Source organism: Pleurodeles waltl, chromosome 9, assembly GCF_031143425.1.
Source record: "Pleurodeles waltl isolate 20211129_DDA chromosome 9, aPleWal1.hap1.20221129, whole genome shotgun sequence".
NCBI lineage: Eukaryota > Metazoa > Chordata > Amphibia > Caudata > Salamandridae > Pleurodeles > Pleurodeles waltl.
The window spans coordinates 278,529,172-278,542,665 of record NC_090448.1 but is presented as its reverse complement, the minus strand read 5'-3'; the positions used below and the strand labels follow the sequence as shown (position 1 = coordinate 278,542,665).

At 40.8% G+C, this 13,494-nt stretch overlaps 1 protein-coding gene across 21 annotated transcripts in view; it reads right to left on the bottom strand.

Moving 5' to 3' along the window:
• The window catches only part of FOXP1 (forkhead box P1), a 767,794-nt gene that overhangs the window by 74,925 nt on the left and 679,375 nt on the right, over positions 1–13,494 (bottom strand). For 13 of the 21 annotated variants that reach the window (XM_069206714.1, XM_069206710.1, XM_069206706.1 and 10 more), the window contains 2 exons: positions 7,031–7,075; positions 4,649–4,753 (listed from right to left, as the gene is read on the bottom strand). In XM_069206714.1, the coding sequence (XP_069062815.1) occupies positions 4,649–4,753; positions 7,031–7,075 (150 nt within the window). The remainder of the gene's footprint in view (positions 1–4,648; positions 4,754–7,030; positions 7,076–13,494) is intronic. The other 8 variants (XM_069206716.1, XM_069206712.1, XM_069206719.1 and 5 more) reach the window with 1 other exon arrangement.

The window sequence follows — 13,494 nt, the reverse complement described above, 5'->3', positions numbered from 1 at the left end:
AAATGAAGAATTCTAATTTCACCTCAGAAACCATAACGTGCAAGCACTCGTGGAACAGCCATAAAAAACACAGAATGGACACACCGCGACGTGATACCGAAACACACAACCAACAAATGTCCAATCACCCACATAGAAACTCATACCTCTGACACAAAAATGAACACATATCCTTAGAGGAAATGCGTCCAACACCAAAGACAAAATGTGCACAGAATAATCTAAAAACAATACACACTCTAACCGCTTAACATGTAAATGCTTGAACCCTTAAGAAAGCACACACAAAGACGCCTAAAAAAAACAAGAAAAGCTAGCATTCAAAAGCCAACGCCCTTGAAAAACGTGCAAACTACATCTTTACAAACAAAACACAGACAGTCTTAAAAAAATATACACACCGTTATTAAAAACAAAAGAAACACGAACTGTGCCCTTGATGGCAGGAAACATCCAAACGCAAAAGACTTCGTAATAAAACACACAAACTCTTCAAAAACACACTCGCTGCATGCTTAAAAAAAACTAAGCCATACATCTTCGAAGACACAAAAAGGCTGAAGCTAGCTGTCAAACGACGGCCTCGAGGTTACCGCTGGGTCGAGCCAAACTTTCCCTCGTACTTTCTCCACGCTAGGTCACCAGAGGGCACTGTGGTATTTAAGACATTGACCTCTCAGGCAAACAGCGGCGGGAGAAGCCTTGAACTTCCGAGCGGAGTCGGGAACTTTAAAGAAGAGCCATAAAATACTAAAAGGCTGCTTCCAGGTTTGAACTTCTGCTCGGAAAACCCGCATTCATTCGCTCTTTCATCGCGGAGCATAGCTGCGTTTTAGCGCACCGGGGCCCGCGTGCCATTCCCACTAGACGAACAGCATGAAGCGCTGCAACGCGTGGATTTCTTTTCACATACCTCCGTGACAGACGTAAAAACAAAAAGAAATGTACACAAGGTGATATTTACCCTAGCTACCACCGCGGCTCAAACGCCTGAGCTCTGAAGTGCAGACATTTTTTCCACAGAACATTTTGACATGCAAATGATAGCAATTAATGTGTTTGAAACAATTTATGATTTCCGGCCTACTTCAACATGTATTAGCATATACCTGGTTCCTTTTAACATACACTTTGTTTTTCCAAAACCACAAACATAGTTGCTGGAATTTCATGTGGAAGTGCTTAAGGGGTTGAAAGTTAACACCTTTGTGAGCTGTGCAGCCTCACAGTTGCTGCTAAACAAAAGGCTCTTTGTAGGAGCTTTCTCGAAATGTTTTCTTAACATGTTCCAAGTAGTTTTAGGCAGGCAACTAAAGTAAACAAGATGTTACCATGATAAAAACACTTGTGAAAACATTACCGGCTGCACTTAGCAGTCAGTCTCCTGCACATAAACTTTACTACATTTCTAAAAAAGTAATTCGGGGGAAACATCGACAGTTGTTTCTGCATGCAAGTTATTACACTTCTTTCTTTAAAATTAAAGACTGAGAATTAATTTGTTTAAAGGTGCAGAGGTGTAAAACTACCATAATTCAGAGCCTGCAGCCCATTTACTCCCCGGCTTCAGAAAACGCCCTTTAACGGAAGTTTTACTTGTACTGTGATACCAATCTATAATTTAAAACTTTTCTGCTTAACTATTTAATCTGAGGATTAGGTTTGGTTTAAACCACCTAAATGACAGCCGCAGTCGAAAGGGAAGCCCTGCTGAAAGCAAGGGCAGCAGCCAGGAGGCCTGAACTCTGCTAGGACGGCAGCTGCCCTGGGGGCAACCTCTGCTTCCATGACCAGACACTCCCAGCCATGATGTCAAGGGTTAGCCGCAGCTACGTCCCTCCTGCCCACTGGTATGTCTGCCAGTGCCCTTCTGACCCCTGAAATCAAGCGCCAAGAAGGCGCAGGGAGGAACAGAATGCCTTGCTTTTTTCAGTTTTCACCTCGTGACCTTTCCCAAGGCCTTCAGCCACAAACAGGAGGTTGTTGAGGGTTCAAGGGCATGACTGGGGGGATGGAGGGAGCTTAATATGTTATGGGGGGTGGAGGAGAGTAGAGAAGGATGGACAAACAGTGTGCAATGTAACTGCACCTAGCTCAGTCGTTTGAGTGAATAAAACTTTATGTTCCCTGGCGTCTGTGTTAAATCTAGGAGTGACTGACCGTGGGGAACTGGCACAAATTTTTCAATACGTTGCAAAGGGTCAACAGGCGGCTTCACTGCCCAGTTACACAATATGCAGAATAAAGGGAGCTTCAAAGGAATATATTTGTAATGTAGCATTTGTATAGTATCTCTTTATATCCTATGAAGCCACGACACCCCAGGTTAGTACTGACAAAGACAACAGTATCTGGGGATTGTATATATGGGAGCAGTTGGTGGTTTGTTTGGACAGGGGTCTTCTGGACACACAACTACCAGTGTAAAAGCACACTTTTCCCTCTCGCCCTCAAAAAGCTCAGCAAAGAAGATGTGATTAAATGAGCCTGAAGCAGAAATATCCTTCTCACCCATCTGAACACATCTAACACAGAGCTCTGGCTTTGTGAAACTATGCTCTTAAAAGCAAAATGAAGATTTAATCCAGATACTTGATTTCCAGGATACCAAGAGATATACTGATTTATTTTGAGAGGCTCAAGCAATGATGAGATTAGTCAGAGGCTGCGTGAACAGACTTTTGCATAGCGAGAGACGATTGGTCAATCTTCGTGTAAACTTTGGGAAGCACATTTTTAATGTCAGAGTACAACAAGAACAGGCATGTAATCACTCCCTTGCAGTACTCAACATACAAGACACTTTCCTAATAATTCAGGTTATAACGAGCAGTGAGAGCAACAATAAGACGGGAAATGATATCAGGACCTTCAAGTGCTTTCTGTGTAAGACCAAATAAACAGTAGACAAAGCACTACATCAACTTCTTGGAACATATCAGATTTTAAGGTGCAATCATGAATGCAGGCATGACTGATTTGAGTTTTTATTTGAACTTTTTTACTCTGAGGCCTGAGGGTGACTGCATGCCTGTGATATTCTATTACATTAATTGAATATGAGAAGGAACATACAATATCTGTTAAAAACACGTTCCGTTTCCTAAAAATACCTTGATAAACCAGAGGAAGAGTAGACAGTCGCCTTAACCTGTTGCAATGAAAGCTCATCAGATTTGTGTTTGTGGGACACACAGAAGACAAAGACGTACCGTACCGCCAAGAGTAGCCAACGACTACTGTTCCAACAAGGTCTAGACTACTAAACCATAATTTCTAACATTTATCTCTACACAAGTGGCTTTGCACCAATTGGAAGTTTTTTCCAACTTTCAGGAACACCTAGAGGTGAACCTTCGACCACTTCATCACACAACTAATGTCCCCACCCCCATGGCAAAATTATCCCAGTACTAATGTAAATATCTAAAAATAATAGATGATATGTCTGCCTACTGATGGGGTTTCTAAAAACACAGGTATTCAGGATGAACTTGGATACCTTGAGTTTCAGTGTCTACAGCAGACTTCATTTAGGTGTAAGGTGGAGAAAGTGATACAGAAAACATCATTACCTCACGGACCACCAAATGAATCATTCAGAGGTCACTGGACACATAGTTGAGTGTATGAAGTTGTTCAGAATCTTTTCATTGGCAGACAAGAAACTAAGAGGTAGCTTGTATTAAAGAAGGATAAAAGTAGTTTATGGGAAAGTCAACCCCTTCTCAAAACAGTTCCTATAATATCTATCATACGTGGTTATTTCAAAGATGCATATGTGCAGAAAGAGTTACTCGAAAGTTGTGACAATAGAAAATAGGAGGCCTGATAAAGGAAAGAATAAAGCTAGGAACTTAATAACGAATGTTGGTTTGTCATGGGTGTACTCTCAATTTGGAAGTCGCAAAATACTAAAGTGCTCCAGACACAAGTATCCTTCCCCAAACCTACCCCACGCAGACGGTTTGCTGTTGAGACTATCAGGCTGGAGAGGTGTGCAGGGTGCATTTAGCTCTTTTTTTCTAAATACCATTTTCACCTTTTGCTGCATCCCTGTGTAATCTAGGGGTGCTCTTGTACACAGGCCTCAGGATACACTTACTTCTGAAGGAAGTACTTGTACATGTGTTTCTTGGGTTGGAAATGCCATGCAAAACAATTGTAAACACCTTGAAAAGTTCCAGCGTTGTAGGTATCCATATATAATTCTTCGAGTCTTCCCTCCCAAACACCCCCAAATCTGGTACTCTCCCTTCAGCAACTTGCTCAACGCATGCAGAAGTGGGAAATATGTTGTTTTTACGCTTCTACGCAACATCTTGGAGCCCGAAAAACTAGAGAACCAGGCCTGCATTACTTTAGAATGCTGACAGATAACAACCAATCCCAACTTACACGAGCCAAAACAGACACAATATATGACCTTAAAAAGGAAACAAACCGGGAAAGAAATGTAGAAGTAAAATTAAGCCTTCACTGAACCCATCTCTCTATACAGAAGACCTTACTTTTTAGTCGTGTTACAAAACTGATCTACTGGCAATGGGGCCTCGCAATACCATCAACTATAATTCTGCAGGGTCTAAAGGGTAACAGATTTTGGGTATTTTTTCAAACACAAAAACAAATAAAACGGTATACCTACTTTATAAATGCCTGGAAGTCGTCGCATATTGCTTCACAACCTGGCCATTTGCAAACACCATGCCCATACAGCGGATGACTGTGCGTGTGCTCCTCATGGGACATACTGGAGGATAAAAAAGAAAAACAATCAAGGTTCGGAATACCAGTTAGGTTTAGTAATTCTACAATACACTGTGAAAGGAGTACATTAAAAAAGCATATCAAAATTAAAACTACCGCACTCTTACACAGGTCAATCTCCAATGCAGAGATATACATTTCTGATCCCACTTCACTAGCAATATACATCATTGTGCGGTTAGTATGTTTTATTAGAAGATTTTATATATATATATGTATATATATATATATATATATATATATATATATATATATATAACGATATATAGTAACAGCTGTTATTTATAACATTAACAAGGGGAAAACTGATCTAGGTGTTATATTATATATATATATATATATATATATATATATATATATATATATATATATATATATATATATATATACATGGTCTTCTAATAAAACATACTAACCGCACAAGGATGTTTACTACTATAACATTGCTTTAATAAAATCATCAAAATCATTCTATCTTCATTTATCATTCAATAATGCTACTTTCCAAACAAAATAAAATATGTTGAACACAGCCTCGAAAATCACCTCTAGGAATCTGTATGCCATTAATCTCCATTCCCTAACAGAAAGTGGTACCCACTGCAGTATTCTACGCCAGATACCACCCAGTGACAGACACAGGCTCGTATATCTAATTAATACTGAGTGCCTGTATTGCAAGAGTCTCCCTTCCAGAGTTCTAGCAGGTCCCTGTACCAACAAGCCATGCCCCGGTCACACTGCTGCATGACCACATCCTCCAGGTGCTGTGCCCAAGCAGCAAGAGCAGTGACTCTGTTACAAGCTTTGCTCCTATTAACACGCCTCCAAGCTGCAGAACGTGGGGGTTAGACCACAACCGCATAGACTCGAAGGGGTTAACCCCCTGCCGAGGTCTCAGTCAATAAGAGATTTCATCACGGTTACCAAGTGTTCAGGGAAATGGTACCTGTGGCACTAAGTGGTGAACCATGGGATGAAGGAACAGACATTTTAAACTCTCTGCTACATGGAAACATTTCCACCATTTAAAACAATTCCTAATTGTCTTGAAAACACTCAGTGTTTTTCTTTTTTGGTGCCCAGCCATGTACAAACCAGGATAGTTTATGAGCATATCAACTTGAGATATACAAGGAGTAGGCAGAAGTTCTATTAAGTGAAAGTATTTTTCCTCTCTAACGACTTCTGTATTTGATCAATTAAATGTTTTACTCCATAGACTGTCCCACATCTCCCACTCAGTAGAGCAGTAATGCACCAATGTGGGATTACTAACAATATTTTAATGGCAACGCGCTGTCACCTAAGGCCATATATAGCACTGAAAAAAAGAGATGAGAGGGATACAAAGTCCCAAAGTTGTAAGAAAGATAATACTGCAGACCACCAGGCTTCGGTATGCAGACAAAACTGAACTACGTAGTCCTCGTAGTGACAGAAGTGAAGAAGACAAGGGTACTAGATTGTGGAGTGTGCATACAAACTTTGTATGCATTTCAACATGCACTACACTTTACAAACTTCTTAATACAAATGTCAAGTGTCACTGGGATCCCCATAATCACAATGCCAGCCAGTCTTTGCAAGAGACAAGTGGAAGGTTGTGGCAAAGGGTGCAGCCCCCCCATCTCCAGCCCGTAAAGCAATGTATTAAAATGTTACTTCCTGCTGACGGCAGGCAGTAACTATTTGCTCAGCGGAAGCTGCCTATTTTAATAGGTTTCTATGTGCATGTTCATGCTGCCCGCCTATGGTGGAGCAAACAGTGGCACCTTGTTGCTCCAACACCCATTTCACTACGTATCACTTTTTGTACTGGCGCGTGAGGAAACGAAATGCTGACGTCGACATCTACTCTTCCTTACAACGGTCCATCCCTGTATTGGCTGCTGAGCGCACGGAGAAGCCCAGCTGATTCAAACTTCATTCGTTTTAACAAGGTGGGCGGTGTGTACCTTTCAGTCACTTTCCCGCATGCGACTGGCCCAACAGGTGCAGAGCAAAGCGCTGGTTTTCTTACAACACTGTCCTGTACAAAACCAGCACAGTGCGGCGAGCATGCTAGTTCTTTCATGTGCCCCCAATGAACAAGCAAGAAAACAGAACACATGCATCATTTTATGCACTCCCTAACATTCTGGTGCTTTTTAGCTAAACGGTAACTTTTATGTATGAGTATACACTTTTCCATCACATCACATCATTATTTTGGGATAAATACTGCAAAGATATTAATGTAAAACTCGCAGAGGCATACCTGCACTTTTTCCAACAGGGCTGCATCTGAGAGAAGAAAACTGATCTAAAGACAAAAAGAAACCCCTATTGCTTTGAAAGTACTTGGTTGAACAGCTTGTTAAAAAATAAACAATAGAATTTTTAGGACTTGATATGAACTAAAATAGCTCTTTCAACCTCAGAGGAGAAAACAACAAAATGGCAGCAGATGGCACCTCCACACAGCATGCAGTGTGTACAGTATGCCAAGCTGCTCAGATACCTGTCCACGCAGAAATTAATCTCCATGTCACCTCATGCTGAGCACTTCAAGTAAAGGGCACTGCCACATATTTAGCTAAATAATGTCAAATCACATCACAGTCTGTTTTTCCCTTTTCCCAAGCATTTCTAAAGCCAAAGAGCCAGCATAGCTTCATTCTCTGGACTGTGCAGCTAGCACTAAAACTTTTTTTTTTAAGATCCCACCGAAACACACGACAAACCACGGGCATGCACATTTCTTTATTAGGATATTCTGTAACTGAAAGCAATGTAAACACTTTCCCTTTTTGGCGCTGCGGTTGCTATGGTATCTGCAGGTTTTTGTTTACTGAACAAGAAAAAAAGTTACACAAAGTCTGAGCTGGCATGTACAACAAAATGGTAGGGGTGTGTGCCTCAAAAAAGGGAAGGCTTTGAAAAAAAAAACACTACTTTACTGTAAACTGTGGGTGATGCAGTTTTTACACACTGAAATGTGGAATGCTGAGGGTGTACAGTCTTCTGACTTTTAAAACAAAATTATAGCACCCGGCAATATAACAGGATCTTAACACAAAAGCTGTCCAACTGTATGGCATTTAATAATGGTCTCTTTCGTATATATAAAGTTTTAGATCACGCTGCATTCTGAGAACCTACACCCCGATGACAACGTGCACCTGTGCACAGTGTAATATTGCATGCATCTAGCACCTGAGCATGGGAAGAGCCAGGGGTCGCAAGGGTCAGGCACTCTTTTGCAATCCTTAAGCAATGCAAACTCGAGAGAACCACGATTACCACTCTTGCAAGATTGCTTAACCGTCGATAAAAGCTGTGGCTCACAATTCCTAACTTTACACAACAGGATTTCACTGGATGTATATATTGCATTTATGCAATACGTTTTAAGTAACCATACCCCTTACATTATGCATTATTACAATAACCTGCACGATGCTCCCATTTACCTATTTGGACTTTCCTGCCAATATCACAATAATTTCACTGCACAGTGAGTCAGGACTTGGGTTGCAGGAGTGTAATGGACAGGCCCCTCAAATGATCACAACACCCACCAAGTGAAAAGAATTGGCAGGTCACTTAGATCATGGTGAATGATCCACCACTCTATGAGGCGCGTGGAGGAGCGAGCCAGCTACTGTGCCCCATTTAAAGATCTTTTCACAGCACCCCGTTTGCAGATTAGGCAGCATATTTAATGTGCCTGCTAAGTAAACGTTTTTTTTTGTTGTTTTTTTTTTTTACAGACAAAAACTCTCAAAGTAAGAGTCTATTATCTCTCTAAAAAAATACTCCGGAATGCAGGGTGTTTTCTCCCTGCCTGTGTAAACCCAGTTCAGGGGAAAGAAAGAAAAAAGGTGATTGTTGTCTCCTTTGGGAGCCGGGCCACCAGTTCACAGGTTTACTCTGGCATACCCAGTGGAGTCTCCACCAAAGGAATCCTGCCGCTTTCGAGACTCTAAATAAATCAGAAAAAGCTCATTTACAAGGAGCTTGTGACGCTGTTGCGTTGTTTTTTTTAATGCAGCGGCGACGCAGTCAGTGTTCCAGACTGCTCCATAGCTACAAAACTGATGCACTGAGCCCCATACATCAGTTTGTAGAGGCCAGCATCACATTATACCTGCACCAGGTATAATGAATGCAGGGTAGGCGTTCCCATGCTAAAAGCCATGAAGAACTGACACAGTGAAAGTTACAACTTTCCACTGAGTCACTCTGCAACTTGAGTGCATGAAAATTCTTATGCCTGCTCAGACCAGTCATAAGGATTGATGCAGGGCTTTTAAAATGGGATTCTCCTCTGTGTTCTGATGCGTTGCTGGAGTTGCGTCAGTTTTACAATGCAACCCCAGCAATGTATCACTTTAGCGCCAACAAATGCGTCCGAATTTTTGATGCATCCGTGAAAACGTGTGCCATGGAGTTCTGCACTGTAAGTACAGCGCATCCATGGCGTTGTTAGGGCATTTGCGGAACGCACAAGATACCTGAGGCATCAATGCCGATGCATTAGCTCTTGTAAATGAGGCCATGCGTTTAGTTAGGAGGGAAGAACAGCCAATTTCCTACGGTGCGTCGGTGCGTCCATTCCACCAGAGTCTACATGAGACCCTTTATGACTACCATCAAACTTTTTGCTTAGTTGTTACTACACACACACACAAATCTACTTCTACAAAAAGTATATGTAAATGTTTTACAGTTGTAGGAAAGATTATGGTGCATCTTCATAATATGGGAATTCTCCATTTGGAAAATTGAAAAAATAATAGATTTGCAAATGCACTTTTTGCCATAATTTTGTCTACAGAATGTGCACCAATATGTGTCAGTTGGAGAAGGCATTGCAAACTGTGTGTGTTCTCCTGAAGCCTGTGGTGAATCCCCTAAAAGTCAGAAACCATTAGAAATCCATGTGTGTGTGTATGTTTGTACCTGCTCGGTTCAGCGCATCCTACTAAGGACAAAAATAAAAGAAAACCATCAGGGCAGTTCTGCCATTTGCTGAGGGCTGAGTTTTAACCAGCATCATAACGTGCATCTTCCTTAAAACAAACTGTTTGATGTAGGCTGCTGAGAATTAAAATCTCATGTTTACACTATACTGACCACAGCACCACAGGCACTGCTACAATGTATTTCAATGAATGGGACACACTGCCATATGGATGCAGACACTGAACAAGCTGTAGAACTCTCGCGACAAGTGCCTGGGGGACTGTCCTACATTAGCACCACCTGTGCTGCGGAAGCTGCGCTCTGTCGACAAAATGACATTTAAGGGCCCTTCACGGTATTTTTTCTAGAATACTCACAAAGAGAAAATTGTAGTTCAGAGATTTTTCTGACTAGTGGATCTACTGGTTAGTGGCAAAATGTTCCCCAGAGCCAAAATTACCTTCTTCGCTCAGCCTGACTTGAACACATAAAATAATTTGCAGTCGCGGACAGCAGATGTTTTAATAATAATATGAAGTGCCTTAAACAATGCAGTGAAACACAGAAATTAATAGTCTGTATACAAGGAACCTATGCATTCTTGTAAATCGCCTATTTGCTTCCATAATTCAAAAAAGAGCAATGTACGTATAAGGGAGATAAACACATGAATCTCACAAATATACACCTTTAACTCAGCACATACACTATCTAACTTTTGCCATGCAGGAATAAAACTGTTGGAAAACAAGAGGTACTGGGTAATACATTGCGTGAGAAGATCTCCATGAAGATGGCAACTGTGTTCTCTGACTTTCATTTGTAGGCTTACAAACGAATATGTTAATGGAAAATAAATGAGTCAAAAGTGTGACAAGGAACCACTGTATAGAAACAATGCACAGTTTCATTTCGTGGACATTCTAGATAAGAGTGGTGTGCAATTTTTGTGTTATTACATGAAGAGCGGGTCTGTTCTGTTCTTCCTGAGGGTTTATTGTAGATTTTTATGGCAAATGGCACGTCAATTACGCAAAAGGGCGTAAAGTGTAACTTCTACCATTTCGCATAACAAAAGTAACGTGAAATTCCGGAAATACACAAATTATGCCAGCGTAATTTACATTTCACCAAGGCCTACTCCTTCACTACATTTATAAAAGTCAATATGAGAGGCAGACTGAATTTGGGGCGATTTCTCTTGAGCCTCCATCAATAAGCTCAAGTTTACTAATTGCCACACACTATGAACTCAATGTAACTCCTTTTATTGATCTCAGAAGACTGTGAAGCAGATGCACCAGGCTCCCGAACTATAGAACTGCTATATCAATGAACTATAACCTGCAGCACGAACATCTATGAAATTATGCTGATTAAACGAACAGGTTTTTCCCCTCAAAGTAGATGGCAAACATATACCCTTTGGAAGACTGGCTGTATTTGTATGTAACCACAATAGGATAGGTATGTATGCCACCTGTGACTGCCTAAGTCACTACCCAAGGAAATAAAAAAAAACTTGTGTCCGCTTATCAATGTTTCAATGGAAACTTTAAGCATTGATGACTTTCAAAACCTATTCCACCAGGAAATGTGTCAACTCCTGTCACCATATGAACTACATTGTTACCTACGCTGCCATTTTTAGGGTCGAGCGCGCAAGCGCTCTCGCCTGCTGTAATCTCTCTGTGGGCTTTTAACCACGCCCATCAGTTTCGTTGGTTTGTGGGCTTGCCCTTTTAAAAATTGCTTGATTTCATTTGTGAAAGGCATGCATACCTCATGCCTTTTCCCGTGTTTAGCCCTCCTCAAGTGCACCGACCAGCTACTGAAAACATATGAGGCTCAATGTTTTCAGCATGGTATCTTAATTTTGCTATACAGCCCTATCTCGCTGGGTAGTAGTCAAGTGCTTTCCATGACATCAACCCTGTTACATGGATAATTGCACTTTTACCGATACGTTTGACTGCGAGTGAACTTATTTTTCCTTATTTTTCCTTTTGTATGTCTCCCTCATGCTTATGGTGGCCATTGGCTCGCTTATGTAAAACAGCTTTACTTTTCATTTTCACTTTATGTGGCAGTAAAAGTCCGGTTAGGACTTTACAACGCTAATAGTTCACGTTGACCAAATGCGAGACTCATTGAATTGCAAGTGCTTGTTTATAGTTGTTTTTATGACTAAGTCTAACTCTCCATATCTCATTTATATAGCTGAATCTATGTGCACTAAGAAGAATATACCAGGAGCTGCGGTTCTGTTTCATAAACTAAAGCGCAAGACGTTTCATCCATTACAAATCAGTTTGCAGAAAGCCACACAGAATACTTTTCAAATACATTTTTCACCATACCTCTTTCCCTCAGTATTTTACTGACTGGAAAGAGGATCTGCCTTTAGTTTACTTGCATGAATGGAGAGAGTAAGGCTGTAAGTAATGGAAACAATAGCCAAATGTCACAGCACTGAGCTAAAGAACATTTATGTTGGCATTGCTGATCAGTCAAGACCCTGCTAATCTGCAGACTCAGGTTTTGATTTGGCCTGAAGGCAGCTTTATCCGTCTCGCACGTCTCATGTTTTCCAAAAATATCTCAATAAAAATAATTGTTTATATAAACAGGGGGGCTTCCTGTCTTTACCCATTGATATGTTCAAAACTTCTTCACATTTTGCTTTCCCCGCTACCACAACATACAGTATTATGTGATGGGCCAGTCCACTTCAGTCATGGTCTCTTTCCACTGTGAGCAATGGCTTTTTGCCTAAAGCATATTTCACTTCAGTGCCAGGTCTAATTGCCCCATCTCTGCTTTCATGTTTCTTCATTTTTATTTTATTTTGTGCTGGATCATGTTTGAAACATTTGCACAATACCTTCAGATTACCATGTTTTTTACTTTCTATTACTTAATTCTTATTACATAAATTTGCAAAAAGTAAATTAATTAAAAATATTGCAGGCATGTTTTTTCCAAAGCTTGTTTTTAATCAAACCTAAACTCTTGGTGCTTTATCTAAATTAGTGACTGTGGTAGAAGCCCCAATTAACGCATAATATTAAAGTGAAAACCTCATGGTATTAATTTCAATAATTAAATCCACAAACTGAAGTCTTCATATTAGACATACCAAGGCAAAAATAGCTCTCCTTTTGAGAACTGTCAATCAGATAGCCAATCACTTGTGCATGTGGCCAGATTGACTTAGAACCACCACATGGGAAACTTTGGGTTGAATAAGGGTTAGTGCTAAAAATCCAGTCACAAGGTCATCTACGTAACACTAGTTATCGTGAAAGAAAGAACATGCTAGTCCACTGTCACTACCACTGAACATGGCTTCTGAATTTGGAAATATAATGCATTTACTGGCCACGTCCTTTAATGGTTGTCCTCCTGTCTTTCTAATTGTGACAAGTGTGTTCACATGGGTATGGGTACTCTTCACCTAGAAGATCCCTTTCACCTTCATAGTTCCCTGGGCTTCATATTGTCCCCAGTCATCTTCAACATCTATGTGGAGGTGCTTGGGGGATCATCAATAACATCTAAATTTACAAATATGGCTTCAATACACATTTCTACTTGAACGCATCCTCTGCTCCAAACATCCAATGCCTCAACTACCCCTTTCATCTCATCCAGACCAGGATGTTTAGCACCTAGCTGAAACTCAACACCACAAAGACTAACTTCCTGTTATGTGCCAAGAATCATAAGCAAGGAATAGCACACACCTGGCTCAATCACCTGAACCTTGATGGC